This window comes from Amblyomma mixtum, chromosome 1 (genome assembly GCF_055824585.1).
Source record: "Amblyomma mixtum isolate Tamu chromosome 1, ASM5582458v1, whole genome shotgun sequence".
Taxonomy (NCBI): domain Eukaryota; kingdom Metazoa; phylum Arthropoda; class Arachnida; order Ixodida; family Ixodidae; genus Amblyomma; species Amblyomma mixtum.
Window position 1 is genome coordinate 5887926 of NC_143012.1, and position 26409 is coordinate 5914334.

At 45.7% G+C, this 26409-nt stretch overlaps 1 protein-coding gene across 1 annotated transcript in view; it reads right to left on the bottom strand.

Moving 5' to 3' along the window:
* Positions 1-25911, bottom strand: part of Naglu (N-acetyl-alpha-glucosaminidase) — a 56119-nt gene extending 30208 nt beyond the window's left edge. The window contains exons 1-9 of the mRNA XM_089542001.1: positions 25824-25911; positions 14070-14121; positions 13053-13222; positions 12245-12429; positions 10424-10571; positions 6756-6826; positions 5762-5923; positions 2734-2796; positions 2417-2480 (exon numbers count right to left, since the gene is read on the bottom strand). Of these exons, the coding sequence (XP_089398127.1) occupies positions 2417-2480; positions 2734-2796; positions 5762-5923; positions 6756-6826; positions 10424-10571; positions 12245-12429; positions 13053-13222; positions 14070-14121; positions 25824-25865 (957 nt within the window). The 5' untranslated portion in view covers positions 25866-25911. The remainder of the gene's footprint in view (positions 1-2416; positions 2481-2733; positions 2797-5761; positions 5924-6755; positions 6827-10423; positions 10572-12244; positions 12430-13052; positions 13223-14069; positions 14122-25823) is intronic.
* Positions 25912-26409: the final 498 nt, after the last annotated feature.

Consider the following 26409-nt stretch of genomic DNA (forward strand, 5'->3'; position numbering starts at 1 on the left):
GCTGTGCTTTCTATAACTGACTCAATCAATGAAGCACTCAATAATAACAATATTTCTGTTGGTGTATTCCTGGATATTAAGAAGGCATTCGACACTGTGGATCTCGATATTTTATGCAAGAAACTAGAACGATATGGGTTCAGAGGTGTATCACTTGATTTCTTTAGAAGCTATTTAACTGGGCGACGGCAGTGTGTTATTATTGACGAACACGCGTCAAGTTCGCGTCCTATTTCCGTAGGTGTTCCGCAGGGCTCAGTACTGGGGCCTATACTTTTTACACTCTACATAAACAACTTACCCGATTGCCTAATAAATATCCGTGCCATTATGTACGCCGACGATACCTCATTGTTGGTGACTGCTAACTCCGTTGAAACAGCCAAGCATATTTTAAACTCAGAACTTCAGGGAGTCAATAAATGGTTTTTAACAAATAGACTCACTTTGAACATAGGCAAGACTAAATATGTTATATTTGCATCCCCTCATAAAAAATACCAGAATACCTGCTCCGCAATATCGATAGGAGATAAAGAAATTGAAGAAGTTAAAACTATTCAGTACTTGGGTGTAATCTTAGACGCTGCATTAAACTGGAAACCGCATATCGAAAAATTGCGCAGCAAACTATCTTATGCATGTTTCGTTCTGGCCAAAGCTCGGCGACATTTCGAAATACACACACTAAAAACAATATACTTTAGCTTTTTCCAATCCCAATTAACTTACTGTATAGAATCATGGGGGTTCACTTACATCACTTACATTGAACCTGTTTTACGCCTGCAGAAGCGGGCACTGAGAATAATGACTTGTACAACACCGTATACGCCTTCTCGCCCTTTGTTTTTTAGACTCCAAATAATGCCAGCATTGCAGCTTCGAGATTTTCGCGTTGCACTACTCGTACTAAGAGTCCTCTCCGGCACCTCCCCCTTTCCTTTGAACACATTCCATAGAGCCCCAACTAACAGCCGAGCAGCAGCACAGGGAAGATTTCTGGTTCCTACATCTCGCAATGACTATGGCCAGCGCCGCTTCGAGTATCAAGGGGTAAAAACTTGGAATAAAATCCCCTCTGCAGTCTTTGCAACGTCTAATCCTTATATTTCACTGAAGACCTTTTTTCTGTCACAAATAATTACCTGATTTACAATGCAAATCGCTTTGTGATTGTTTCTTATTATTCTCTGTAGTGTCTATGTTGGGTTTGCCATTTATATGTCATTGAATAATCACTTCTAACGCAACTGCGTTTATTTTGTATAAAGAATGCTGTTCCTGCCTTCATGTTTTTTTTTTTTTGCACACTCTTCTATTTTTTTTTGTAGTGAGCCCTCTTGTATTTCTGTAATTTGAACGCTCTTGCTTGTACGCTTTGCATTTTTCCACCATTCTTATGTGTATTATTTTGGCATGCATATAGAGAGCATTTGTCCTCACTAATATCTTTGCTTTTATTGCATGGATCCATAACTAGCCTTTGGCTAAGGATCCAGACAGTGATGTTATGTACTGTGCTGAAGAAATGATAATAAAAAGAATTGAATTGAATTGAATTGAAAGGGCCCCTCTTTGTTTATTATACCGCGTGTCTGATCTCTTTGAGTACAACTGCCATTCAACTGATATTTAAAGCAAATGAACAAGTTATCAGTTATTAGCTTATTATTTAGAAACATTCTGAACAAGGTATCCATCTGGCCAGATAATCTAACCTCGAAAGCGATGCTCCATAGCGAGTTTAGGATTTATATGAAATATTCTCCTTTAATCATATGAAATAGCCGATGTGTCTTACTACCTCCCTGTATTCTTACCCTGCAAAGAAACAAAAGCGTTTCTCGCGCTCAATTAACGCTTAGAACACGAAACAGTTGATGCAGCTTCGACTGGTCGTTATCAGCCGGAAATCACAAGAGATTGACCTCGCTTATGGAAGCAGCCTGAAGACAACACATCGCGGCGTTCCCAGCCACACTCAGGCGCGAATTGCTGTTCATGTGAGCTATCGTCATTGCCACCTGAATAAGGACCACTAGTTGGTCCTCATTCATTCATAGAGAAAACAACAACAACAACAACGATGACAACAACAACAAGGCAGTCGGGAGACACAACTACAGCAGGTGGCCGGTTGGTTTCGGCTCGGCTATTGGCAGCAGGCAGTAAAGAGAAGGAGGCTTGGGCCGGGAACTGACTGTTAAACTAGCATTTTCTAAATAAAATGCCGTAATGAAGAGATATCAAGAAAAACTGATGTTTGCGGCCTGAGGGCTATGGTCGATAATTTTTAATGCGAAGAATTTCTAGTCAGAACACAAAGTTCATGCTTCAAGTGATTGCCAAATAACAGAGTACATGTCGATCTCGTCTCAGTCTTTGACCAGTAGAAATATCTGCGTGGACTTACCTCTTGGAGGAACAGCTTTCCTATGGTCAAGAATAAAGTTTCGTTTGGATAGACAAATGTTGGACTGCAAGGAACAAGAGAGGGAAGGGGAGAAGGGAGGCTGTTGATTTACATGACGCAAGCATTACGAAAATGTTGCTTGCACGGGAAGCTGGTCACACAAGAGGTGCGAGTGCCTCATAACGCAGTTTATGCGCCAGATTTGTATCGTAAAAAAAAATTATGTGCTCCGGTTTGACTGCAAGCTAGTAAAATAATAAAAAATCCGCATTCTTCTACCGAATGGCAGTGCAGTAGAAAACACGAGTAAAACTCACCAGGCATATTCGGCATCAAAGTCCTGCCAACATGTTCTCGTCATTAGCGTGCTTGGAAACAGTCTGCAACAGTAGAGAGGCTAAATTAGGGCTAAGGCTGTGGTTGCGCAGCGATGCAGTGCGCTAGGCCGAGTGAAGCGATAAGTATTGCGGTGAGAAATGGAGACATTATCAAGTGGGCTTCGTTCTCGAATTCATGCTCCAAGGAGCGTGGGCTAGAGGGAGAACAAACTCGAGTTAACGACACGCTGGAGGTAATTGTCGTCATCGTCAGCCTGACTGTGCCCACTGCAGGGAAAAGGCCTCTCCCATGTCTCTCCAATTAACTAACCTTGTACTGTGCCAGTTGCGGTCACTGTATTCCCGCAAATTTCCTAATCTCATCCGCCCACCTAACTTTCTGCCGCCCCCTGCTACGCTTGCCTTCTCTTGGAATCCACTCCGTTACCCTTAAGGACCAGCGGTTATCTTGCCTTCGCATTGTATGCCCTGCTCAAGCCCATTTCTTCCCCTTGATTTCGACTAGAATAGGCAAAAAGGTGATGACGACAAGCGAAATAGGTGTGTATGCACCGTTATGCTCCGCGCCCCGCTTGTACCCTGCAGCTTGGGTGTAGTGTACGAACTGCCGTTGTCTTGCTGAGCTCTGTATATAGGGCATACGGGGCAGTGCCTCAACGTTAGGCTGGGTGAAGACCGTAATTCCTTAAAATATCATTACAGGAATGTTTCTTAGCATGGCCTCGAATGCAGCGAAATATAGGAGCAAAAGAAGTTAAAAAAAAAGTGTACACCGGTTTTTTTTCTAGGACCAGCGCACTTTTCAGACGTCGCGATCAGCGCGTGCGCGAGATTGTGGAGGAGTACCGTATAAGGAAGTGTCAAAATCTGTGTGCCAGCGAGCCCTCTGTTACCACGGCAGACTGTGAAATTGATTTTTTTAAAAAGTCTCCGCTTTGCATTGATGTCTTTTTCAATAACGGGCCTTTTTGCTGAATTGATTCTTCCGTATAGCGATGAGTGGCGCGCGCTACTTACAATTATTTTTTTTTTTTCCCCTTTGACTGGGGCTTCCGAGGAGGGGGTGCTGCTTGTTTTATGTTGTTTTCAAAGTGACATGTATGAATTGCGTGTTTCAGCAATAAACCCCAACTGCGAGTTAGCGCTTGTCTGCACCGTTCCGTTTCCGTCCCTTGTGTTCCGTTTGCGCCATTTTTTCATCTGAACGTTTTCCAACTTGTCCAGCTTTCGGCTTTCCTTAGTGTTTCACGTAACTTGAAACAAGGACTTAAAAAAAGTGGCGCACCATAGCTGGGTGAAACCCCGTCGTGTGGGCCTACTCAGACTATTTTTAATTGCGTTTAATTAGTCATTTGGCTAAAATAAATTACGCCAATTTTTTTTATATTCACTTCAGGGTCACGCGCGTTTCATTAAATTGTAGAGAGAGTTACGAAAAAAAACCGATACATTTTTGTACGAACCTGTTTTCTATGTGGTCCTTTTTTCCAGCATTCAAAAAAATCAAGCGAAATGGAAACAACCACGTGATTGCACTCATCTGCTACCGTATTGTAGCGCTGCCAAGCGTGTTCTGAATGAATGAAAGTTGCGCGCTTTCTGTATGGAAGTGAGCTGCCGACGCCTCTGTCAACACAGTCTTGAAAGTGCGTCAGCACATTCTTCCTGAACATGGAAAGCGTGCGGCACGATTTGCGATAAGTGATAGGCATGCCACCTACAGCCAATTCGGACGGGGCTCTTATTAAGACATCGCGCAGACAAAACAAAAAAGGAAGGGAAAGCACTGCAGGCGCTTATTTCAAGGTAGCCTCCGTTTTTTTTTTTTTAATCATTTTGCACCTCGTCGAATTGATGGCTTATTAGGGTTCAGCGTCCCAAAGCGACTCAGGCTATGAGGGACGCCGTAGTGGAGGGCTCCGGAAATTTCGACCACCTGGGGTTCTTCAACGTGCACTGGCATCGCACAGTACACGGGCTTCTAGAATTCCGCCTCGCTAGAAATTCGACCGCCGCGGCCGGGATCGAACTAGTATCGCTCGGGCCAGCAGCCGAGCACCAAAACCACTGAGCCACCACGGCGGCGCCCGTCGAATTGAGTGGCGGCCGCTAGCTTCGGCACGTTCAGCGCGCACGTTTCGTCCCTTCAAAAAAACGTTTGGGAGCGGTGGAATATGGTAGCGCATGAGCGCAGTCGCGTGGTTTTTTTTTTTTTCATATTTCGCGGGCTTTCCTAAAATGCTGGAAAAAAAGGGGCCCCGTAGGAGGTAACTGCGCTCTTAAAAATATTTTTAAAGCACAACTAAAGCGCTCCCGCCACAGAGCAAATGATGCGGCGCCGCTCGCCGATCCTCGTTGGACGCCGCCGCAGCCTGGCGTTCATTTTGTGAACATCCCCAACAAAAGTCCAGAACCTTCGCCCTACGCTTTCAATATATCGGTATCTCATGGTTAGGAGCGCGTATGGCTGCAAGCAACCATAAATTACAAGTCCTCCTAAATGTTGCGTCTTACTTTTTACAAAGTGACGTCTTAGTGATCTATCACCTAGCGATGACAGCACGTAAATAGTGAAAACAAAAAAAAAATTACACCACGGAACGTTTTTTCGCCAACTTGTTCCCGCAAAAATAAAGCAAGAAAAGTTGCCAGCGTCATAGTTTAAAAGTCTATTCTGTGGTCTTCCATCGGTTTATCTGCAATTTCGGGGTGTCGCCGGACGACAGAGACGATACCTTCCTTATCGCAAAATTTCGGTAGCTGCTGCGAGGGGCATCGCGAAGCTTCGAAACTGTGACAGAGCGATTTGACCCTGCGAACGCGATACGTGCGGAACGGGTGCGCGATTGAGTAGGTGCGCCGCAGGAGCCCAGTAAAGCAGACTACAAGTGGCACTACGAAAATGCTTTAGGTTTCTCGCGGCGCACAGTAAAACCACCGCATGAATGTGCAAAGCAAGCCAAGGCAAGGCAAGGGAAAGAAAAACGAAGCAGTGCGGATTCCATACTTCTCCATGGCTCGGGGGACGTGTCCGGCGAACGCAGGCAGCACGGGTGTCATGCCGAAGTCGCGCATCCGCTTCAGTATGCGGTGCTGCAGGGCGACTTGTTGGACGTGCCATGACTCTGGAAGTGGGCCACCGAAGCCCCGAAAGTTGCCCATCCTCTGCCTGCAAAATGGTGAGCCAGCGAATTAACAGTCGTCGCCAGGACTGCCTACAGCGCTGGAATGGTGTGCTGCGGAAGGAAGGAAGGGAAAACTCCGCGAAATTCACCTCGACGATACTGCAGTGGCACAACTCTTCACTCCATCCGAATACTCAGGTGCTACGTTTTATCGGAGTCTGCTTATTACGTACTTATGAGCGAAGGAAGTAAGGGAAAACTTTATTTTCACTAATGGTTTTTCCTGCGGTTTGGGGGCATCTTTAGAGACGTCTTGGTTCTACCCCCAGGAGCCTTCACTGTCGAAGTCGTCCGCCTCTAATCAGTGGTCGGTTGCCCTCAGTCCAGGGCTCCATTGGCCACTGCCGCCCGTTGAGCTCGCTGTACCAGACCTTGTTCTATCCTGTCGGCCTCTTGGTTCCCTGCCACCCCCGTGTGCCCCGGTACCCACACAGTTTTGTGCGGGATCTTGTCGTTTTGTTCTTCATGCAGGAAATAAAGCTTGATCTTAGCGCAAAGCCTCTGTTAGGGGCACGGTGTTTCTGTTTGGGTGCCAGATCGCGATCCTAGCCAGTGGCTCTGAAACCCAGCGCCTGCTTTAAAATTTATCTTCCTTTGTCACGTAGAGCACTGCTCGAGCGCCGCAGACAAGCCTGCTCATGTCTGTACACGTGCGGCCAATGTATACGGTGCACACTTCTGACCTCGCTTATGGCACGTCCCGAGTCGCGCGTCATACACCGAGCTCCGTGCCGTGAAATCTGTATTCAGGTGCATCAACGTTGAATATTGCCCGTCACCGTGCTTTCGAAGAGGGTTTTTGAATTGGCAACGTACCAAGCCAGAAAAGCTGGGCCAGAAAAGAACCCATCCACTTCAGCCTGCTTCAGACCAAGCTTGAAAAAAGTCTGCAAGAGAAATAAAAAGAAATTGTTCTCGGTCTTGGAGTGTCGCATACGCTCTGGGTGATGACCAGGTTTTGCGTATTAAAGGGACAATGACGACAAAGAGAAGCAGGCCTGTATCCAGAGGGTACCGAATTCTAACCACAAAAGACCACTCTCACTGAATAATGCAGCTTTTAGACGGTAGCAAGAAGCCATAAACGAAATACAGATGTCGCACCACCGGCCAATTTCGCAAGTAAAATGTTGGCGTCAACACCAATTTTTGGGCATGGATCCCAGTGGATGCACTCCAGTCACTGCCAGGCAGTGGCGGCCCGTCCTTTTCAGTCATGGAGAAAAGAAAGCTTAGGGGAGACCCTCGCTATCCGAGCTGCATGACAAAAAATAGGCCAGAAGTCACGTGTTTTCGCAAGGGCCCCTGGGAGTCTTTGGCCAATAGCGCAGCCTGTAGTCACGCTGGGAGCGGCGTCGTCCGCTTCAGTGTCTGCTGCGTATGCGCAAACGCACTGAGACGGCAGCCAACTGGGGGAGGTGACGTAATGGCCTGTCCTTAGTTTTTTCCTTCCTCCATGTTTTCGGCGAAGGCGTCACAAGTTTGAATCAATGGGAGGAGATATCTAAGTCCTGCGATCCCGGCGATAAATGCGTCTTTTGCTGCCGGACAAACGTCAACGTACCCAAAAGGAGTCGGGGAATCAATGTTTACTGAGAACTACAATTGGATCGCGTTTTCCTCAGTGTGCAAGCAATGCCGAATTCTGTGGATTATGGGGTTTTTAACGTCCTAAGCAACTCAACTGTGATGAACGCTGTGGTGGAGGGATCTGGATTAATTTAGCCCAAGCACAGGGCGGTTTCTTATTTCTTCTCCATCAAAATACGTCCGCCGAGGTCGGGATCGAACCCAGGACCTTGAATAAGCAGCCGAAACTCAAAGCCATTGCGGCACCGCGGAGGAGCAATACAGATTTGTAGCGTGTCAAAGCACCATCTAAGTTTTAACGTAGGATGTTGACATGCGGGAATACTTTCATCCGCGGCTGGGGAGCGTACTAACTAGACACGGTAGAGTTAGGCAAGGCTCTTGGGGTTAAAGGGTTTGTCGCTTGAGAGTAGCATAATCTTGCCGTGCAGCGCAATGTGTGCTCCGATGAGGCTGCTGGTGCTACCAGGCAGCTCGTCATAAGCTAAAAACATCAAAGCCCCCTGAGACGGCACTTTCAGGGCAAAGAAAACACGAACCCATCACTGGCATCAATGGCTAAGCCATGACCTCTGTATTGACAGGTGCAGAAAACAAACAACCAAACGCACAAGAACAACAGGATTATTTTCGACAAGGCCGTATCAGTCGCTCTCATATCGTTTTGTGTATATGACATCAGCCATCCTCTACACAATAGTAGATATAAGAGCGCGCACGCTACAATAACAGTAGTCTCTCTAGTAGCGTCCTTGTTTCCGGCACCGAAAACTTTACCGCCCTGGGCAGAGGAAAGTTTTTTCCCGCGGAACATTCAGTGCTGTCTCTGCAGAAACTACAAGCCCGAGCTCATTAGCGCTTACTTTCTTTAACACAGTTGTATAAAACACACCCCATCGCAATTTTCTGCCGTTTGTTCATGATAGAAAGGTAATATTTGAGCACAGGAAGTTGCAATTTCGTGAACTAAACGTGTTTCTCTCCACTGGTGCTGAAATTATGACAAGAGTGATGTCATCAGACAGTGCACAATGTAGCCAGCCGTCAATGACAGGAGGGTCGTCGCACGCAAGGGTTCTTAATAAGGAGCTTTCTTGCAAGCGCCGATTACTCTTCGCTGCTTCCCGGAACCAGAAACTTTTGCTGACAAATCATGGAAGTTCTTCGGTAGCAAATTGGTCGGTAAGGAAACACACAGTGTTGGTGAAAGCTCACTCTGTGCTTGCTCAGTACAGTGATAATTCGAGTTCCTGCGCGGTTCTCAAACACAAGTAACTGAAAAACTTCGCACCGTGCATGATACGCACAATCAACTGCTCGCAAAACTCTCCTCCCTAGGCATTCCTGGTAACCTAATAACCTGGATCGATCATTTCTTAAATGGGCGCATGCAATTCACTTCATGCAATGGTTACCGCTCACCCCTTACCGATGTATCATCAGGTGTCCCTCAGGGCGCTGGATTATCACCACTGCTATTCCTCATTTACATCAACGATCTTTCAGTAAACACAAACGCCAAATTAAGACTGTTCGCGGAGGACTGCGTAATTTACAGCCCCATTCGTGATCCCACCGATTGTCACCTACTACAAAAAGATATTGACATAATAGCCACATGGTGCGACCGATGGCTCATGCCTTTAAACCTAGATAAATGCCAACTGTTGTCATTCTCTCGCAAACGCGCAGTTATTCATCATTCATACAATATTAACTCAGTCCCGATTGCCTCAACAACGTCATATAAGTATCTTGGATTACATCTGACATCTTCACTATCTTGGGTGAACCATGTCCAAAGAATATGTTCTGATGCCTCCCGTGTCTTGGGTTATCTCCGACGTAACCTCAAGTCAGCATCTCCCGAAGTAAAAAAGCTTGCTTACCTAACATTTGTTCGTCCCAAACTTGAATTTGCATCATCCATCTGGCATCCCTCTCAAGCGTACCTTAGCACCGAACTTGAGGCCATCCAAAACCGCGCGACCCGTTTTATCACCTCTGAATACTCAAAAGAAAGTAGCATCACTGCACTCAAACATTCTATCTCCCTCCCCACACTTGAATCACGCCGCATCATCTCACGCCTTTGCCTACTACACAGCTTTTTCTACCATCCGATATCAAAACATCCCCTGCTGAAACCACCGATCCGAACTTCCAGTCGCCTCAGCCACAGCCACCCCATAGCCAGCATCAAGAGTCGTACTTTAGCAATGAGCAGTTCCTTTTTTCCTGACGCAATAAACCATTGGAATGCCCTGCCCAACGACATAGTATCATGCAACGATCGCAAATCATTTCGCGCGAAACTCACCAGTCATTTTCAGAACACGTGAATCATTTGCTGGCCTTTACTTTTTTTCTGTATTTTCCCTGAGTTTTTATTGCATTTTTCTGGGCTTTCTTGGCTTCTCTTGTTTTTTTTTTATATAACCACTTGATACTTTTTATCTTTATTTTTAGTGTTTGCAGTTGCAGTGTTTCTTTTATTGTCTATGTTTTCATCATGAGTGCGTTCACACAAAACAATTTGTAACCCCCTCCTTATGTAATGCCCTCGGGCCTTTAAGGACGAAATAAATGAAATGAAATGAAATGAACCGGAGAATTCAAGAGAATGTCTACCTAAGTACGCAAAAGCCCTTTATGCGGATTTTCACTTCATTAGTACCTTATTGTTCTCGCTGGCACCAAAAAAGGGGCGGAGTAGAATGACGTGGAGACCACACTTTCACTCTGTTAGGTTCACACGCACCAGAATCGTCGCAAATCCTGCCGCGCGTTGTCACCTCGTTGGTTTTGCAAAATAATGCGTCTGATTTTTTTCTTCAATATGAAAATGCAAAGCATTCATCGCTCTACCGTATTGCCCCTTTTCGAGGCCTCACCCTCCTCCAGATCTCTTCCTGGCCAGTGAAGGCCAGCGGCAGGTTGATGCCGTTCAGGGCCATCCAGTCGATCTCCTGCTCCCAGCGCGTCCAGTTCCACCACACCATGGAGTAGCTGGCCGTGCAGACATTCTCGTAGTAACGGAACCTGCCAGAACGGAAGCACGAACGTTCCCTCATGGTTGGAATTGCCGATGACACAATCGTGCGGTTAGCGTGTGTACACAATAAGACTCCTTTCGCGCCTTTTCGAGCGAAAATTAGGAGACACGTAATACCTGCACGCACAGAACTAAGAAACTTCCCCGTCTCCTCAACGCAATATCAAGAGAAATAGAACCGTGATAAGTTTTTCTCTGTCTACGACTGCACCGTTTGCAATTTTAACAGCATCACTGATCTTTGAGAGTAAAGTTTAGTTTTTAGTTTTTGTTTCATGCGCTTGTGCAGCAGCCTAGGGAATCCTTGACACGTACAATGATTATATCGGTGTTTTTTAGTTTGTTTTTTTTTACTGTAGGGAATAGTAACAAGCCTTGTGCGTACTATCGCGACCAAGAGTTTAAGGATCGCGAGTGCGCGGGAAAAAAAAATTATAACGGCGCAGTCACGTAATACACTGGCCTTAAATGTGTCAAGATATAAGGGGACATACATGCTTTATTCTATGATAGCAAGATACCAAGCGACTGGGTAGCAAGCAGAGCTACAGTGTACAGTTTTTCCAGAACACGCGCTGCGCAAAAACTTTTTTGATCGTGATAGTCTACGCGATGCCGCGCTCTTCCGATAGCCACCAGACCGCTTAACAGTACCTTATGCTGGGCTAGTTGGTGTGACATTGTGTTCAGGAAAGTAAAACCAGCGCTAAATTCTACACAAACCACACAGGAAGACGGACAGGACGGGCGCTGCCCTGTCCGTCACACAGAAAGACGGACAGCGCCCGTCCTGTCCGTCTTTCTGTGTGGTTTGTGTAGGATTTAGCGCTGTTTTTACTTTCCTGAACACAACCAGACCACTCATCACTTGAAACCACCGTCTACCAGAGTGTCCTGCTCGGTAAAATTGGGCCTCATATATGTATACCTCGCGAGAAAACAAGAGAAAATACTCTCATAACGCCTGCTCGTTCTCCGTCGCCGTTGATCTATGTCAAAGCACGTCATGTGCATTCATGCGCCGGTCCCTCTAACAGCGCTAAGCTTTTTTCCATGCAGCAGAGTCCGCCTATATCTGTATGTAGAGCGATTACGCTCACGCCGTCCATTTTCTTCATAGCCAGTACTTCAGAAAGAAAAAAAGACGGAAGTACATGGTGGTATAGAGGCTTCTCCAATCTATTTTTGTTCGTTGCTGTTACTCGGACGCTTGGAGCAAAAGGTGGAACTAGCAGCACGGCCAAGGAACCTACTAATTTGGTACAGTTGGTCGTCTCTAGTTTCTTTTTCAAAAATGGATCTGCTCTGAATTTGTGCACAACATGTACCTCGTCGCAGCACTTTCCAGCCCGAAATAACAGCGGGATTCATAGGCACGCATGAAGTCGCAGTTCGTCTCTTTTTTTTCTTTTTTTTGTACTATTAAAATTCATGTAGGTGTCCGACGTTACGCTCTGAAGGCTTTCTGATGAGCAGCTGAGGCATGACTATTTGTTCAATGCATAACAAGTGACCGCATGTATGAAATATATGCAGAGATATGTGGAAAGGCGCTGAAGTACATCTGAGGCAAGGCGTTTAACTGGCCACCTTGTAATCAGCCTCGCGGTCCAGCAGGTCAAAAACTTAAGAGCCTTGCCCACTACAATACGTGGCCTACCTGCCATTGAGCTTGACCACAATAGGCTCCTTCACCAGCGGTGGCTTGCCCTTCGCGGTCTTTGTCTGCGTGCCTGACCAAGAGACGTGAACCTTGCAGAACTTCTTGAGGTAGTAGTAGAGACCCGTGGCCACGGCGACACCACTGGACCCCGTTATGGAGACGGTGTTGTTGAACGTCTCTACCTAAGTGACCGGAAGGAGACAGAAAGAAAAAACACCAAGATGTTTTGCCCAAATCTCGACCGAAGATTTACTAGCAATCGTTTTTAGCTGTCACGGCTGATGTGTCACGAACGCGGCGGAAAGCATTTCTTCGATGTATACGCAAGATCTATCATGCATCATGCAGCTTGGCGTCTGAGCACCCTGCCTGGCCCACCGAAATGGTTACCACACCCATTACCAAGGACAGTAGTTTTTTTTTTTTTTAATAATGGCTACTATTCTCTCCAAGGGAGGGGACACCACGAGCGTTCTGTGAGAGAGGCGAGTGAAAGAGAGCAGTGTAAAAAAAAAAAAGACCACGCATGGTGTGGACAGTTGGCTGACAATCCACGTGTATTCACGACTGTGGCGTCGCAAGGCACATTTTACCCGCCTGCTGAAGACGACTTTGCGTGATAGCCACTACCAATGCGCTAAAAACAATCGTTGGAGGTACTGTCCAAGTGATGCAATTGGGAAATCCACCCTTCCTACACGACGAAGCAGTTGATTATGCATACAGGCTTCGGCTGCGGACGTTCCCTGTGGTTTCATGCAGGTTGTGAGCTTGATCGCCGTTACAGGATGCAAAGCGTACACACCACGAACATGTCCTGCCTCTGAACCTTGGCTCCCTGGAAGACGCGCAGCGAGATCTGTGTCTGCCATTGCGGCACCAGTCTCCGCAGGAGGCCTTCCACGGCAGCTTGCTGGTCGGCGACAGAAGACATTTGGATGGACGCCGACGTGTGTGGCGTGTGGAATTCGTTGCCTGCGGAAATTAAGGTTATATTTCATTTTTAATGCGACAACATTAAAAGCATCAACGGGAATAAAATTTGTCGTCGGCCTCAAAATTCGCCCATTGGCTGAAGGGAAGTGGCATGACGAGACCGGCACTGACGTCACATCCGTGAAGGCATCAACAGCTTCTAACGCTATCGCACCGCCAACATACACGATCATTAGGTATCCCTGTATAATAAATGTGTATATCCTGGCATATGGGTTTCAACCTTGTCCTGCATGGTGCGCTGGGCCGCCAAAAATGCATGCATCCTATCATACGTTCGTCAATACTTCCCATAAATTTTTTTGGCTCGTCGACATTGAACATGGCACTACTTGGCCTATGCGCGTGAGGTCGCGCGAGCCACGTATTGTAATATTGTACTTCATAAACTAGATTTCCTTAGGCCGCAGTGCCGAGAAAGAGAAATAAAAACAGCTGGAAATGCACCTTCGAGTTTCGTCGATAAAGTGGTGAGAGCCATGCGCAGTGCGAGCTCACAAAGTAAACAGCCCCGAGCGCGCCAGGGCAGTTTGGCAAGTGTGTGCGAGCCGGTCGCGTTATGAATTTCGATTTAGGCCAAATTCTACAGGCCAGTGTATGTGCGATGTCAGAGTACGTTAAAGAACCCCAGGTGGTCAAAATTTCCGGAGCCCTTCACTACATCGTCCCTCATAGCCTGAGTCGCTTTGGGACGTTGAACCCCCATAAACCCATATTCTTAGGGCCCGTAAGAATCGTACTTCTCTGCAGCGAAATACGATACAAGATGACAAAATCTGGTGCGTCACTGTATTTAAATAAGAGCGTAAGACGGGCAGATACTTGCCTTCAGCGAGTCGTTCAGCGATGGTCAAATGCCCAAAGAACAACCCTAAAGCCTGCGAAGAGATAAGGAAAGGGTGCCTGTCAGTAAAACAAAAAAAAAATGCAAAACGAGAACTCTCACATTGGCTGTTTAAAGCAATGCTGTATGTTTGTTGCTTTGAAAGCACACTCTATAGAGTCAGAGCAAGGGATGACCACTTTCTCACTTAATTCGTCCTTTCCACATGGCTGCGCACGCGCGCTTTTGCTCATCTATTTCGAGTGGCTCAAAACAAACCGACAGTGAAAGGCGTTAGCGAAAGCTGGCGGCAGCTGTTGCACAAACACGTGTCAGTTCTTAGGCGCAGTTGGCGTCTCACGGAACCGTACCGTGCCTGCGCCGCCCATGTGCGCGTGTTTTCAACCAGGTTTATGGGTAGCTGACGAATTTTCGCGCTCTCCCCAGAGGGCACCACACCACGTGAAAAGGTTTGGTTTGGTTTATTGGGGTTACAGAAATTTTATCAGATAGGGAATAGACAGCTAGTAGGTTTGGTTTATTGGGGTTTAACGTCCCAAAGCGACTCAGGCTATGAGGGACGCCGTAGTGAAGGGCTCCGGAAATTTCGACCACCTGGGGTTCTTTAACGTGCACTGACATCGCACATTACACGGGCCTCTAGAATTTCGCCTCCATCGAAATTCAGCCGCAGCAGCCGGGATCGAACCCGCGTCTTTCGGGTCAGCAGCCGAGCGATGTAACCACTGAGCCACCGCGGCGGGGCCCACGTGAAAAGGGAGGACGGGATGGTATGCATTGCATGATGCAACACTATGCACGGTATACCGGGTATTGATCATCACGTTTCTTTGGGAAGAGAATTCTACCCCGTACAAGGGACATAATTGTTTGGTTTTTTGCTTTTGAAGAAAGGAAACTGCGCATAACTGTCTCAAATCTCGGTGGATACCCGAACCGCGCCGTAAAGGGAAAAAGGAAGGCGGGAGTCAGAGAAGAAAGAGAGAAAAAGGTGCCGTAGTGGAGGGCTCTGAAATAATTTCGACCACTTGAGGTTCTTTAACGTGCACTGACATCGCAGAGCACACGGGTGCCTTTGCGTTTTGCTCCATCGAAACGCGGTTGCCGCGGCCGGGTTCGAACGCGGGAACTCCGGTTCTGTAGCCGACCGCTCTAACCACTGAGCCACGGCAGCGAGTGGACAGAAGCAACAGCGTTCTCAGTTGGGGCGCAAATGCAGTGTGAGGAACTTCAGCAAATTTTCGTTTCGTTGTCTCCTTTGCTAACATTGTTCATTGTATCTTGGATGATGAGCTCGAACGCGACGTGCTGAAAAGAAACCCACTTATTTGCTAAGAATATAGTCAGCGGACCTCACATTTTGCTAACGGGTGGGCGCTTAAGTCTCTAAAGTTCAGACGGCATTGTACGCATTGATCAAGTGGTTGGCTGTGCTTTCCCTGTATACACTCCTTTAGCTGCGAATGCACTTCAAACAAGCAGCGAAGCGCTCCTTACTTTGTAGGGCTAAGGAGTTTCGCAACATAGCTCAGCGATAACTGAGGTCATCAGCCAGGCGACCTGTGAGATTTGACCCGAGCCTTAAGTACATTACGTTAGTCTGAAATAACTGGGCTCAACAGCCAGGCGACCTGTAGGATTTGACCCGAACCTCAAGTACATTACGTTAGTTTAGAATAACTGGGGTCATCAGCCAGGCGACCTCTAAGATTTGACCCGAGCCTCAAGTGCATTACGTTAAGTTGAAAGTATCATACTAACTGCGTTCGTGCTGTGCAAGGCCACCAGACTCACGGAAGCGCACAGAAGTAGCACGGAAACTATATTTGAATTAAGTGTTCCTTGTAAGGTCTCCTTACCTCCAGTGGTAGCGTAAGCTATCAGGGAGCGAGAGAGAGAGAGAGAGAGAGAGACTCTTTAATGAAATGCAGAGAATTTAGCCGGCGTTTAAAAATCGCTGGCATGCTACTCTGCGTAGGAAGGGGAATTTGGGAGAAAAAGACAGAAGGAGAGCAGCGTGGAAGAGGTAAAAAAAAAAAAAACCCCGAAGATAAAATGCGGCCATGAAATGGGTACTAAGGATGCAATGGCGAGTATTGATGTAACCTATGGAATGATGGAGCGCATAGTCCGACAAATGGGCTGACGAAGTTCACTGCATGAAGAATGCATGAAGGTAACGTGCAAGTGAATTTAGAGCTTATCAAGATGTCCAATTTCTTTTAAATATGTAAAAAGAAAGTTCATTGCAAGTCTCTGTTGCCTGAAGCAGGCTAAGGGACCTAAAACTTTGTCCATTGTTAGGGGTACTCGGCAGAGCTTCTGCATGCAATGTTCATAGTACGCACGCTCGTTAGCATACGCAGGGCACACAAGTAGGATATGTTCCACAGTTTCTATAGAGGCACAATTGTCACAATGTGGACTGTTCGTTTGTCCAAAACGGTATCGCAAGCCGTTTGTATATGCAGAATTCAGACGAAGTCGGTGATAAAGTGTTTCCAGTTGTCGAGGAATTCTGGGTGAGAGTCTTGATCTAAGATGTGGGTCGATTGAGTGAAGAAATTGGTACTGATGTGTCGGCAAACTCCAAAGCCGATACGTTTCTTCGTAAGCAAAACTTTTAGCCATTTGTGATGCATCCGATTTCGTGAAAAAAGTTCGAATGTATCTCCGATGTTGATGGCCCTTACGGGCCGCTTCATCTGCTTTTTCATTAGCCAGAATGCCACAGTGAGCAGGTACCCACTGAAATGTTATGCAGTGGCCTGCGGCAATAGCTAAATGATGTATATACCCGATGTCGAGGAAAACTGGCTGGTGATTCGTTTTCTTCAGCAGGTTGGCCAGGATCTGCAGAGATGCTTTTGAATCGGTGAAGATAACCCAACGGCCGGCGGTTCGGCGCAGGATGTAAGAAACAGCTTCCTTAATGCCGTGAAGCTCAGCTGTCGTAGAGGATGTCCTCCGCTACAGCCGGTAAGAAAGGGCATGGTTTGTTGAGGGCACATAAAGGCCACAAGAAGAGGTTTCTTTAGTAGTTGAACCATCGGTGAAGATATGGATGTGCTGCGTATATTCCTCCGTTAAGTAGGCGAGAGTAGTTTGCAGAAGCGCTGCCTGTGGCATGCGGCTCTTTGCATTCACACCTGGAACAGACTTCTTCACCTTTAGAGGAGAGAGTGTCCATGGAGGAAAGGCCAGAGGTAGTAGCTTCTGTGGCTGATTAATAGTAGGAAGGGGCAGGAGATGTACTGCCTGGCCAAAGCTAGAGTTGCTGTGAGTTAGATGGACACGGTGTAGGAAGTGTTTCTTCCCTTGCAGGACATGGCGGAGATGGGTACGCATAGTTTCCTGGGCGGAAATCACCTCTAGTGGGAGACATCCTGCCTCCGCTACTGTTCCTGACGCAGATGAACCTTTTGGGAGGCCAAGACATATTCGCAGGCAGTTGTTCCGTGCGGCATTGAGAGTCTTATAGCTAGATGTAGATAATCTTTGAAGCACTGGTAGACAGTAGCGCAAGGTTCCTTCAACGTAGGCTTTTTCAAGCAGAAGCAGGGAGCGGAATTTATACACTCTCCACGTATACTGCAATTCCTTAATGGCGGCTTTCAGCAATATATTAACTTTTTAGCTTATTACATGAACTTACGTGAACTTTTTTGGGATACTACAAACAGTTTTATAACTACTGTCACAAAATTTCACTGTTATATATAAAAAAATTTTAAATGTATATTTTTCCTGTGTCTTCCACAATGCCACAATGGTTCGACAATGCCTGCATGACTGCTGAGGTTCCCACTGAGTTTAATGCTTTCTGTTAATCTATGAAAGCTATATATATATATATATATATATATATACCAGATGTCCCAGCTAAATGTAACCAAGCTTTTAAAAAACACGGGATGTCCTAGCCGTCTGAAACCAAATGAGGGTTGTTTAGAGTCGCGTGACCTAGTCTGCAGTATTTTTCGTTCTTCAAGGTTGACTAATTAGTTAATCTTAATTAACTAACCTTTTAATTATTGACTTGAGGCACGAAGTGTCAATGGAAAAGTTGTAGATCGCTTTGAGAAACAGCTCACTGAGACATTTGCAGCAAAGTAATATTTACGTAAGGTAGTTTTTTTACCGGCCTTTAACCATAGCCCGCCCAATAAGAAAAAGCTTCCACATGACAACTGTGCCGCTTCAACGTCCCAAGACGCGCCCTAAAGAATAAAATCCGTTTTTTTCTGAAGTCCACTCTTCCATGAGTCTTTGGGTGCACATTGGGGCAGAGAAGTGAGCGAGCAGCTGGTCACGTGATAACTCTCTTTTAAGGCCAATAAATCAAGCTACGTAAATCGTAACTTGACGGAAACAGCACTACTAGCGGTTTTTCGAGGCTATCTAAAACTTTTTCATTGACACTTTCTTCCTGAAATCAATAATTAAAAAGTTAGCTAAGTAAAATTGTCTAATTAACGAACTTTGAAGAGCGAAAAAAATACTCAAGACTAGGCCACGTGACTATGAACAACCCTGAGTTGGTTTCACTGGACTAGGACACTTCGCCTGTTTTAAAAGTTTGGTTACATTTAGCTGGGACAGCTGGTATATAGGGGTTGGTTATATTCTGCGCATTTCTCTGTCACCTGATTGATGGTGTGAATATGGTCTATAGTCGAGTATTCCTTACGAAAGTCTGCCTGATCATGTAGTTGATTGAAGTCTAAGGCTGTACTGATTCTATTAGCGATTACCATAGTAAATACCTTGTAGGCAACGGATTGTAAGCTGATTGGTCTGTAGTTTATTAAGTCCTTGACGTCTCCTTTCTGATGAATTAAGACAATGTTAGTGTTCTTCCAAGTTTCTGGTGCGCTGGACGTTATAAGGCATTGCGTATACAGGGTGGTTAGTTTTTCTAGCAGAAGAAAAAACAACCACCGGCCGCCGGTGGGATCCGAACCCACGACCTCCGAATTACGCGTCCGGTGCTCTACCTCTGAGCTACGGCGACGGCTGTCAATTCTTCTGCTTTCGGGGGTATTTATGTTTACAAGTAACCTAACCTTGAGAGTGTTCATCAGCGCCACCCACGTTCATAAGCGGCGGACGTAGAACGTCCTGAGTTACCGCAGGTGTGACGTAGAACGTCATCGAACGGCGAGGGTGGAAGCTGCGTGAGAACCCTCTTATGCTTCCTAAGGCGTCAAGGCTGCCAGAATCGAGGCCCTCGCTAAGCAATTAAGCAAACAAGCGAAGGGGATGAGGGGCTCGTTATAAATATGACAGAAGCCAACAGCCACAGAAACCAAGGGGCACAGGGGATTTTTTTTAAGTTATTTATTTGGTGGTGTTGATCAATTTAGAATATTACTGAATATGTTATCGTTTAAAGATAACTGATTAGAAAAGCAGAAGAAAAAACAACCACTTTGATAGCCCTGTCGGTTTTATTCTGTCTGTATGGCTATACGCTTTCATTGTTTGGCGTTTTGTAATGCAATGGCGTTTCGTAATGTAATGGCGTTTCGTAGTATTTGTGAATGTACCCTGTTGCACATCTTATTCAGAAATTTTTAACTTTAACCAAATTTTGCTTCTTCGCAGAAAATTAAAAGAGCGCTCACGTGAGGAAAACTTTTTCCGAGGAAAATACTTCGCTGAAACTCCATTCATATAAACTCGAACTAGCCCAATTTTTCATAAGAATCGGCGGTGGTCACTTTTGCGATCTAGAACATTTTGCGTGGAATGATTGGCCCAGTACTTGTTTGTCGAGAGCGAATCTTTTAAAGTTACGCCTTAATGTTCACCAATTTTGTCGGTAACCGTTACCTCAGTACCATATACTTTCCAACGACGGCTGCGCCCCCACCGCCAGGCCCAGATTCTCTTCGGTACAATTGATACCCTGGCGGAACAAATAGGTTATCACGAATCAAAGCATGGTACCACGTCTCAAATATAGCGAGTGATAACATGCCTGTAATCAGAGACCAACCACGCGTTAAAGGTTGTCACGCAGAGAAGGATGTGTTTACTCAATATCACGCAACCTCAGGATCGAAGCTAAGAAGGTTAATTCCACTAGACACAGTGCAGTTGCAAGCAGCTTCGTATGAATCTTAAGGGACCACGAAGCTTTGAAACCCAAGAGAATGACCAAAAGATTGATTTTTTTGAAAACTTGTATCCGCTTGTATGCCTCCTATTTTACGCTGTCCCGAAGGTTCATAGCTGAAATCGACAGGGAAGTACTCTAAAAGAATTGTTTCGTGAACCCTGGCAGCACAGCACTGCGGGGAAATGGTTGGAGAATGGGCGCTTTTCTCCGTTACGGTTTTCTGTCGAGATAATCACCCTGCGGAGCAGATTTCTTCACGACTATTTTATCTATTTTGATCCTGCTCGTTTTGTTGCACTCCTGGACGGTAGTGCACGTCAAGACATTCGTTTTTCAAATTTATGAAGTTTAAATTTCTTGTATTAAAATTTCATCTCACTCTAGTAATGCCATTCTTATCCCCATTCCAGAAAAATAAGAACGGGGTGGAGCGCATACGGCAGGCTCTCTCGGATGATGAATAGCAGCTTACCAATACCCCTGAACAGAAAAGTATACAACAGCTGCATCTTACCGGTACTCACTGATGTGGCAGAAACGTGGAGGCTAACGAAGAGGTTTCAGCTTAAGTTAAGGACAACGCAGCGAGCTATGGAAATAAAAATGATAAGGTGTAACGTTAAGAGACCGGAAGCGGGCAGAGTGGATGAGGGAACAAACGCGGTTTAATGACATCCTAGTCGAAATCAAGAGGAAGAATTGGTCTTGGGCACGGCATGTAATGCGAAGGCAAGATAACCGCTGGTCCTTAAGGGTAACGGAGTGGATTCCAAGAGAAGGCAAGTGTAACAGGGGGCGGCAGAAAATTAGGCGGCCGGATGAGATTAAAAAGTTTGCGGAGATATGGTGGCCGCAGCTGGCAAAGGACAGGGTTAGTTGGAGACACATGAGAGAGGCCTTTTCCCTCTAGTGGGCGTACTCAGGCTATTGATTATGATAATGATGAATTTTAGAACATGATTTTGTTAAAGAATTACAATGCCACATTTCACATCATGCTTAGCTCGTCTTGCTACATTGCGAAAAGAGTTGCCTTGTCATGCAGTTTGATTCCTAGTACGTGCGATATGTACCCTTTTAATGCCCTCATGAAGTCATTGTGAAAAATCCAGGCGCTAACAAAAAACGGCACAAAGGGGACACAGCGCTGTGTCCCCTCTGTGTCGTTTTTTGTTAGCGCCTGGATTTTTCACAATGAACGTATACCAACTAGCTCAGCTTTCTGCCCTGTTGCCTCATGAAGCGTATCGTCATAATGTTCAATGTCTTTTTCTGAACTGCATTGTTTCCTGTGCGTTCACTTTTAACGCTGTGTGCTTTTTTGTGCATAGTTATATGAAGCCTCTCCTGCTCGGAACAGAACACTGGCCTGCAGTATATTCAAATAAGGAGATGAATGAATGAATGAATGAATGAATGAATGAATGAATGAATGAATGAATGAATGAATGAATGAATGAATGAATGAACAAATAAATAAATAAATAAATAAATAAATAAATAAAATGGCATACATGTGCCTGTTATGTCGCATTTGCTTTGTCTTGAAAAGACCTTTAAGCAGCCGTTATCTAAACGCCCAGACCATACCCGTCCCCCTGAGGAATATTGAAAGCTCAGTTTTATGAATTTGTAGTTTCGTAAAGGAAATCAGCTGTCGGTATTTTATGAACAATAATTGCTTTCGCTTTAAGGAACACAGAGACGAAGTTTAAGCTCGAGTCTATGCTGGATTTCACGAATATTTCATGAATAAGAATTTGGAAAAAGTGAGGCGACTACGTAAAAATATCATCTCGCGTAATTAGGATGGTAATCAGTTTTATAAAATTAAAAATATTCGCCTTCAGTGTGATGCACCTGTTATTTTTTATGGCACGTGATAAGAATTTCAGAACATGAAATTCTTACTTTCTCAGCGCTCACCCTGCAATGATTTTAATTTGAGTCGAGAAGGAGCCGAATAGGGAATTATACTGCATGTGAGCAAGCTAACCCGCCAGAAAGATCGAGCAAAAATAAAGATAAACACATTGACGTTTTGGCACCGCTACGCATGCCTTCTTAACAATGACAGCGCACCGACAGCGGTGCGTAAAAGTCCGTCCACTTATCCTCATTTAACTTGGATATGTTCTTGGCAAGTGATTTTTTTTTTCACACTTAATATGAATTTTCTTCGGCATACAGGTTTCCCCCGAACTCTGAATCATGTGGCGCTAATGAAGATGTTTCTTCGTCCTCCGTTCATTTTTTTATTTCTTGTATATCCCTCAAGCGGCTACTTTTAGTAGGCCACCTTTAACTATACGCGCATTAACTGTAACGGAAAAACTGGATTCGTGCCCAAACACCTTAAAGTAGTGAATGCACCAAACTTTTTGGAGATATGCGTGCTCTGGGATAACGCATACGACCTTAGTACACATTGGTCGGCACGGCGCATACGTGAGTGCGCAGTAAATAACTTGTAATGATTTTTTTTTTTTGCCCATTTTCAATTTCGGTTTTCAGTTGCCAAACGATGGTTGTGACGTGACAAGTCAGTATGATATCTCCTGATGAAAGCAAAAACAGGAATATAACCACTGCTCGTCGCTTTAATTAATTCACTCTTACGCTGCTACAGAAGCCAGAATAGCAGCAAGTGAACAAAGAGATTTTATATTGGAATATTTGTGTGCCTGACGTGATATGATGGCTACTTGCGATGTCGCAACTGTTTTTCAACTACTGAAACCGAAACCCAAGCTGCAAGGAAGAATAAATTATAGGTTCGGTACTGAGTACAGGCGAATTTAACGCAGTGATTCATGTTTCAAAAGAATTCGAAAGCAAAAATACTCTTCGAATATTTTGATTTCGTTCGCTAACACAGCAAGTACATACGCCTATAGCCTTTCGCTGTTGGTACATTTGCCGGAAACAGTGCTATCAGCCGCCGAGTCTCGAAAGTTCCGCATTAGTAGCCGGAAATGACACAACCTATCCGGAACTTTGTTTTCGTTTGCTGGGAATCTGTCCAGGCTTTCAATCTGTTTTTTTTTTTTTAATATTGAAAGGGCAAGCAACCCCGCCGTGGTAGCTCAGTGGTTATGGCGCTCGGCTGCTGGCTCGACAGACACGGGTTCGATTCCTGTCCCGGCGGCTGAATTTCGATGGAGGCGGAATTCTAGAACCACGTGTACTGTGCGATGTCAGTGCACGTTAAAGAACCCCCAGTGGTCGAAATTTCCGGAGCCCTTCACTACGGCGTCTCTCATAGCCTGAGTTGCTTTGGGACGTTAACCCCCAATAAACCAATAAACCAACCAAAGGGCAAGCAAGCGAGATTCCACTCGAGCCAGTCAAATACAAAAACAATCCGTGGAGGCGTTCTCTAATGCAGATTTTTTCAGTCGTTTCTTTCCAGTGGTTTACACAAGTAAGAGCACCTGCGAGCATCGAATGTAGTGCTGTGGAGTTGGTCGTTGTTCTGTGAAGCAGTAAATTTTATGGTACAGCACACACGTAGGCAGGAAATTCGTCATTAAACAGTGAAAACAAAAATTAGTTACTAACCTAAGTGGTTAGTGGGCGGATGAGATTAGGAAGCTTGCTGGGATAAGGTGGCCTCAGCTGGCACGGGACCGGGTTTATAGTAGAGATATGGGAGAGCCACTGCTCTGCAGTGGCCGTAGTGAGGTTGTTGATGATGACTACCAACTTGCCCAACTTATCACATTAGTAGGCAGGCAGGGACATATAATGAATGAAGGGTTGTGTGCCCAAAAATAGCCACGCGAAGAGAATGAAGGGGGAGGCAGCACAGCGTTTCCCCCCATCTTTCAGGCCTGCCTCCTCTAACATTAGGGCCACTTATGGCCGGACGACTATGACAGAGGTTTGGTGGAGGATCCCATAGTGATGCCACTTTTGACGAACCATGTATTCATGGATACTCAGCGATGTTTCGCCGCCGTTAGCGCGCCCTGTTGCCGTCATGGAGGCCCAAGCTTGAAGTGGAAAAACATTTGAGTTCATATGGTTCTTCATTGCGAACTTGAGAAAGAGATATAAAAGTGAGTCTCAGGCTACGCGAACGGGTGGCCCGTCCTTGACCCTTTTATACTCTTTCCAAATGGTCGTTCAAGCGCATTCTCGGCACCTAAAAGAACGCTCGAGTGGTTTGAATATCTTGTTCTAAGTACTGTTAAATTTATTTGTTCAATGGAGTATCCATTTTAGAGCAATGAGACGCAGTAGCACGCTGATTCCTCTTTGTGCGCGCCGAAAAAGGGATTTTTTTTAGCGGCTAACCTAATCACTAATTTATCACTTTTTCGAAAACAACGCTATTCTAACGAAGTTAAATTAGAGCTTAAGATCGCTGATCTTTGATCGCAAGAAAAGCAAGTGCCTCGCACCCGGATGAATCTGAACCAAGCAGACCAAGTCGTGGTCTCAAGTGCTGACATCTCTTTTTTGAAATGTGGTCGACTGCGTAAACAAACACCGTGCTCTACCTTTCCTAACCATCATCCCCTGGCATTTGGATGCTGATTTCGCATCGTAAGAGAACTTTTTTCATGGCTACTGGCACATGTGCACAGTGACCTTCAGTGGGGTTGAAAAAGAATACTTTTACGTACCACTTCTTGTTTCGACTTTCACTCTGCGACTCATGTGCACTGTGCGCATAGTTAAAAACAGCCTGTAATATGGTTGCGATAGCTTTGTTTGAAGACCCACTTGAGCACTGGCCTAACTTTTGGACCATACACCATGACGAATTTCGATTAAACTACGGACACCTTGAGAAAACGAATTCCCTTTTGTAGTAGTAGGCAGCGCTTACGTGGGTGCTGATCGTAATTTATAATAGTCCCTTTTCTTTCTTTCCGCTCCACAAAACGATTCTCCTGATTCAGTAGAAAGAATAAGTCTGTGTTGGTCCCCAGGCTCATATGCGACTTTCACCTTTCGCGAAAAAACAAACAGAAATCACAAAAGGTTTTGTTTCTTTTATCAGGTTTCCGAACGACGAAAAAACCGCAAAAAGAAACTGAAAGAACTAGCTTTCAACAGCTCTACTTTACTGATGGTCTGAGCTCCTTCTGCCCCCATTCAACAAGTACCAGTACCAGTCCAAGTTTACTGCACCGGGACTCGAAGAATTGATTCATTTGGAATGCTTAATAAAAAATTACTAGTCAGGATGGATGCACATAGAGAGATAAAGCAAAATTACAGAAAGAACCTCATAAGAAAAATTACGTACAGAAAGTGAAATCGCTTGTACCTAGAACCGTAGATTGCGTAACACGACATGAAACGCGCTGCTGCAATATCGAGAAATAAAACGACCTAAAAAGAAGTTTCAGCACTGTACAAAGTTATAGCGAGAGAAAGTGTGCAACTTTTTTCGCTGCAGTCCTAAACTGCAGCAGCAGCGGAAGCAAGAAGAATGCCGGTAAAGTTGACGTGTATTGCATGTGGATAGCATTTCCATGTAGATTCAGATGTTACGGCGTTGTACCAAGATTTACTTTGATTAAACTAACAAAGTCATCGCAAGAGGATGTTAGGCGCAGAGGGGAAAAGGGAATTATGTTAGGCAAAGAGCAACTCACCAAGCACGGAGCCAGAAGCGAGAACATCCTGGACGCAGCCATGGCGTTACAGTTCCTCGCTTTCTGAGCACCGCCGACAGGCGGCTGCTTGCATGGAAGGAAGGAGGGCGAGGGGAGGAAAAGTTGGGAGGAGAAGAGAGAGAAGAAAGAAGGATGCTTGTTAAACTGTCTCCCCCCACGTGTTTTAGCGAGACGATAGAAAACGGCATCGGAGCGGCGTCCCGGGAGTGGAAGGATGACGGAGGAACGGGATTTTTTTTTTTTACGCTCTTTCTCAACTCTCGAAACACACCGCGACTCGGTCAAGTTTCGAGACAGAAGAGAAGCCACCAAGGACGTCTCTCTCCTACGTACCCTCGACTCACTCTCTTTCCGCCCAGTCCACCACTCTCGTGCTCTCATTACTTTCCCTCTCGAAAGCGCTATCTATGTAGTCTGCGGAATATGTTGGTTCGAGTACAACACCCGCGCTATCGCGAAGAGCGACTCCACGCCATATCAGTCAGAGGGACGGGGCAAGCCCGAAGATTCGACTCGCGTGGCGCTCCGGATGTTGTAGCCTGTCAGCCTCCGTTGGTAATTGCTT